Source organism: Typopeltis vanoorti, chromosome 21 (genome assembly GCF_054136105.1).
Source record: "Typopeltis vanoorti isolate ZY-2024b chromosome 21, IOZ_Tvanoo_1.0, whole genome shotgun sequence".
Taxonomy (NCBI): Eukaryota; Metazoa; Arthropoda; class Arachnida; order Uropygi; family Thelyphonidae; genus Typopeltis; species Typopeltis vanoorti.
Genome location: NC_143569.1, coordinates 13,397,633 through 13,403,457, shown reverse-complemented (window position 1 = coordinate 13,403,457; position 5,825 = coordinate 13,397,633). Strand labels below are relative to the sequence as shown.

General features: G+C 38.5%; 1 protein-coding gene across 1 annotated transcript; it reads left to right on the top strand.

Moving 5' to 3' along the window:
- The first annotated feature begins 872 nt into the window (after positions 1 to 872).
- Positions 873 to 5,068, top strand: LOC150094631 (uncharacterized). The gene is made up of 2 exons (XM_090411610.1): positions 873 to 948; positions 4,212 to 5,068. The coding sequence occupies exons 1-2, from the start codon at positions 873 to 875 to the stop codon at positions 5,066 to 5,068; spliced, it is 933 nt and encodes a 310-aa protein (XP_090267736.1).
- The last annotated feature ends 757 nt before the right edge of the window (positions 5,069 to 5,825 follow it).

Here is a 5,825-nt window from a genome sequence, read left to right as displayed (position 1 = left end):
TTGGGGAGTGGTTCAGGTTATCTGGTATTCTGGTTGGCATCTGAACATAATTCGTGCGGTCGTTAGTGACGGCAAATGTTTCAGCATCTCTGCCTGCAAGATCTGTACAACTGGAGAAGGGAAGCCAGCTGTTGTTGTGGGTATTAAAATCTCCTAGAACGATAATTTCGCTGCTAGGAAAGTGGGATTGTAGAAAATCAATTTTTAAGGAGAGAAAATTGAAGAGCCAGAGTGGTTGGTTGCATTGGGAGAGTGATAGAGACAGCAAATGAATTTGACTGAGTGGGAAAGGAATATTTTCAACCAAAGAAGATCAAAGTTGGGTGATTCTAGGTTGGGTGCTCACTTTGGAAGTAGTTTGGAAGGATGAGCTAAATAGTGCTGGGGGAGGTGAGATTTGAGTTTCTGTCAGAAAGAGTAGGTAGGGTTTGGTAGACTGAAGGTGGTAGTGGACATTGTTAAGGTTGTAGCTTAGGCCACAGATGTTGGTGAAGTGAATATGCAATGGTCTGTGAGGCATATATTCACTGCATGGATCTTGCACATTTCCTATGGAGTGCTTACATACAGGTTTCCATGGTGGCTGCTAGTGCTTGATTTTTCCCCCGTTTGAATTTCTTGTAGTCTATGATCCAACTGGTGCCTCCATTTTGATGGTTTTCTTCAAATTCTTTTTGAAGCTGGTGTCCTTGTTCCCTGTGTGCAAACTTTAGGTCTGGTCGAGCACGTATGCGCGATTGAGGGCAAGTGCCTTTGAATTTGTTGTTGATCGCTGATATTAATTTAACTCTGCTTGTCGGACTGTCACAAGTCACTTTTACGATGCGTGGAAAGTACGTTCGATCCTTCCTTTTATTTATGGACCCGAAACGATGGCAGCTGACGATGTTTTTAGAATTGATGATATTGAAATAAATTTAATTGATTTAGAATTGCATTCTTCAGCTGGTTTGTTGATGTCCTCTTTTAATGATTTCCCGTTTTCCGTCGGAAAGTTCAAAACAACGCCGTTGATTTTTTGTTTTTGGCGTTCATCGGGTACTATGTCATTGATACTATTAGTTCGCTACGCTGGTTGTCAATTTGTTCAAGGCCTAGCTTCCAATGCACGTGTTTTGGAGGAAAAACTTTCGTTCATAGCACTTGTGCTGTTCGAGGTTTTCGACACATTTACCTATGTTCAGGAGTTGTTTTATCGAAGGGAAGCACAGCGAACAGAAAATCGGCTGTAATAAATTTAGTTTAATCCTTTATTCAAGTGTGAGCAAACCAAGTTTGCGCCTGAAAGTATCTTCATGACTTGGGTAAGGTAGTACAACACCGGCAACTTTCAACATCGGCTGGTTGAGTTCGATAAATAGCTTTTGCGCCGATTTGTCGCGCATGTAACGTGCAGCCAGTGGCAACACAATTCGCAGAATATTCCCTTTTTTTATCCGTGATACCAGTTTTACAGCTGCGGCACATAGTGGATTGTTGGCGGCGATCCGCGATACTGTGCAGGCGAGACACGGGGTGTTCTGCTCGTTATCTTTTGTAGCCGCCATCTTTGCTGCGTACGGGGCATAGTGAGTGCTTACACGTGGCTGATTTAGAATCGGAAAGATAGCTGATTTAATGCAAAATAAGTACTTACAGGAGAGGCTGTGTAGCTTACTGGATGTGGCGTTTGCACACCACGGCGCTTGTTTCCACGAAGGTAGACTTGGTTTCAAATTTAGTTGGGGACTAGAGGAAATTTTCTAATCCTTTTTTCGACCGGTTCCCGACTTAGTCGATCTCTGGTACGTGTAAGCGGGCTTTATCTCCCGGAAACTCAGGTTTTTCCTCCCTTAAACTCAAGAAAATCGACCGTAGAAGCCACACTATTTCAAATATTAAATACATTGTGTAAGGGTAAGGGACTACGATATGGCCGTACCTTTTCAGCCGTCTCTTCATTGCGTGCCGCTAGTGATAGCCTTGGGCCAGCTATCTCTGATTGGCTACCAGTGGAGGTTGAACTGTCCCCTCGGTCTGCGAAACTTAGATAGGGCTAAAACGGCCATGCCGATTCTTTATACGGAAATAAAAAGGCGTTATCTGATTTTTTTTCTAAATACAGCTCCTCAGTACCCGCTGTTAAGATTTCCGTTTGATGATTAATTTCGAAGAAAAACACTCACAATAATGATAAAAATGAAACACAAGTTTAATGTAGCTTTTTCTCCGACTCAACCTCGTTTATCCCTTGGTATGTAGTTATACATTGTTTGTGTTAGATACTGCCTTATTAATTTACATGCACTGTCATCATCTTTTCTGCTCAGCTCATCAACCCAATGTAGGGATGCTAGTTGACTACAAAGCTTCTCTTAATAACCCACTTTATACTTCCACATATATTAATTTTTGGCAGTAATATTTTCTTGTTTCACCACTTTCCAAACAAGTATCTCATAATCACTATCACCGAGCAGTGGCAGTGTCAATAGCTCATTAACAACTAGGTCTTGTGAAGATATCACCAGATCTAAAACATTGACTCCTCTAGTTGATTCAGTCACATGCTACTATAGATATGTATCTCTCAGAAATTCAAAAAACTCACTCTCCTTGTTCTGTACTGGAATACACTATCTTTTCCTTCCATTCTAATTCTATATTCCTCTAAATAAAGTCTACTATCAGATCATAATAAGGCTCATAATCAGTATTCTCTACATTCCCTGTCCTATAACAGCATCCTATCAGATATACTAGCCTGTTAATTTCAACTTCTCACCACACAGATTCAAAGTCTGTGCATGTACTATCAATTTCCATACTTTATTGACACAATTCCTATGCAACCATTGACAGTACATCCCCATCCCTTGCTCCTCGTTTCACATTCCTATCCTTCTGGAAAATTATATATCTTTCCATTTCTATTCACGACTTCACATACTCCTCATACATCTACGTTCTCTTATTCCAATAATCTTTCGGCACACTGATTCAATGCAACAAACTCATCTCTCTCTTGTTTTTAATACTCTACATTTGTGTATAAATATAACAATCCCTGTGTCTTTGCTGCCATTATACTAGCGTCAACATTCTCTATTCTGTCTGCTATACTACACTCCCTATTCACTCTGATCACTCCTGTTTCCCAGATCTTGACTCTGATTTCCATACATACCTTTCTCATCCTCACCTTTACGTATCATCTTCCTCCTGTCCTATAATCCGTTTAGCTGTGCTATCCTGTTTCACAGGTAGACTCTGATCATTTACTACATTAACTTCTTGACTCTGTGCCGTCTCAGAATACAATACCATTTCTTAATGCCAAACAAAAAACTCATTCAAATACAATAAATCAAATTTAAACCATTCTAACTCTTCTTCAAATTCACTGCACACATTTACAAACTTAACTACCTTTTCTCAGACAGCTCAGATCTTACTATTCGTTACCTCTGCTCTCCTTCTCACGTCGCTATTGTCATATCTGGGAAACACGTTAACCACTTTTACAACAACACTATTATCCTTTACCTACCGCAACAACTTCCTCAAGTCTCTCTCGGCATTCTTTTTTTTCTCCAACTAAGTCATTTTTGTCCATGACTACCACTAATATTGACTCAGAATTGGGATATGTTTATATTATATATACTGACTTAGATCCGAGAACTAGAAAAAAAAACAATTACATTTATTCAAAACACAATATGTTTCATCGGATTGTCCGACTTCTTCAGGCGTGGGAACATACAAAGCAAATAAAAAACACTATAAGACACATTGTATCACTATAAAAACGACTATTATAAAATTCAGTTAGCTTTGAAAAGTCGAAGTCGAATCTCAGGAAATTGTTATGGACCCTCATCATATAAATAATAACCTTAGCTATAATCTACCGGACTCTTTCAGTGCTCTGCTATCCGATATTGGCACACTTGTGAAGTCAGACGCACGCAGATGCCCAACAATAGAACTTCAACACGAACTGTAGCTACACTTCAAAGCTAACTGAATTTTATAATAGTCATTTTTGTAGTGATACAATGTTTCTTATAGTGTTTTTTATTTGCTTCTATGTTCCCACGCCTGAAGAAGTCGGACAATCCGATGAAACATGTTGCGTTTTGAAAATGTAATTGTTTTTTCTAGTTCTCGGATCTAAGTCAGCATATATATAAATATGAACATATCCCAATTCCGAGTTAATATTACAGATCGTTATCATATCCCTTCTGACGGGTATAATTTCCAACCTACGAAAGCTTATGACAAGACACTTAAGAGTATTGGACTCGCCATCAACAGACTTATCTTCCCGAAACGTTGTAAGTTCTCTTCTATTATTCCTAAATGCTTACAATTTAGAGAACCTATTCCCAGTGAAAAAGCACACAGAATCTACCAAAAAGCAAAAATAGAACTTTTAGCAGAGAGGATTAACGATACCAAACGTAATTTAGCTCTTCTCTTTTCTGAAAAATCATCTTTAGAAAACCATTTAGCGACTCCCTTAGACTGCGTGTCATGGAATCATGTTCAAGAAATAAGTACACGTCTGGCATTTAGATCTCAAAACTTAAACAAACATAAGCTTATTAGAAAGTTTAATTCGCTAAAGAGGACACAAGAACAACTAACCCCTAATAATCTTCACGGAAGAACTAAAAAATTAGTGATGAACCAATCGTCATATGTTCTAAATCATGACGAAGAACAAATTCTCGAAAAAGGTCTTAATTTTGTCCTTGCGCCTAAAACTATTCCCAAGGAAATGTTCTTAACTAAGAGGGAGAAAGCTGCGTCACTACTTCCTGCCGCAGACGCCAGTTTACTTCGCATGGAAGCAATACTTGTGATTAACAATGCAAGACCTCGATCTGACAACATCTTCCTTGGCGAAAGGCCGGCTATAAAAAGTCTTAAGAATAACAAAGACATCGTTATCATACAAGCTGATAAGGGCAACGCAACTGTAGTGCTAAATGAAACAGATTACCATAAAAAAATCTTGGCGTTATTACAGTCAGATACATACTTGGAAATTGAGAGAAATCCAAAGGGAGATAAATAACAAAGCAAACAACCTCTTATAAAAAGCCACGGAACTTCCATGAAACATACACCTTGTGGCTCGCTCTTTACATCCACTCATCCCAAGGTTATATGGTCTCCCGAAAATACCCAAAGAAAACTGCCCACTGAGACCTATCGTGGATAGAATTGACTTGCCTTCCTACAGCTTATCTAAGTTTCTGGCTTCATCCTTAAAAGGTTTTACAGGACATTCTTCTTCTTATATAAAACACTCAACAGATTTCATCTCGAAAATCAAAAATTTAAAACTCCAGCCTTCAGATATCATGGTGAGCTTTGACGTGGTGGCTCTCTTTACAAACGTTCCAACTCAAGAGGTTTTCGATATTTTAAAGAACAAGATTTCAAAAAAGATGTTTTCCTTGCTATCACATTGCGTTCATTCCGGCTACTTTCAATATGAGAAAAAAGTCTACAAACAAAATAAGGGATCGGCAATGTAGGAGGCTAATTGGATAATATAGGAGGCATCCCCCCTGTCACTTATATCAGCTAACATATTTTTTGAAGATTTCGAACAAAAGGCAATCTTTTCAGCTACTCTTAAAGGAAAAATTTGGCTGAGATTTGTAGATGACACATTTTTTGGAAACACGGCACCGATAACATTCAGTCTTTTTTAAATCATTTAAACAACTTTTACCAAGACATCAAATTAACAGTGGAGGTTGAAGAAAATGGAGTTCTTTCTTTCCTGGACGTAAGACTTACTAAGACATCTGATTCTATAAAAA

Bases quoted from the DNA above. Each gene is read 5' to 3' on its own strand.
- LOC150094631 (XM_090411610.1), top strand. From the start codon at position 873: ATGGCAGCTGACGATGTTTTTAGAATTGATGATATTGAAATAAATTTA. The intron at 949-4,211 runs GTTTGTTGATGT...TTAATATTACAG, and splicing joins AGAATTGCATTCTTCAGCTG to ATCGTTATCATATCCCTTCT.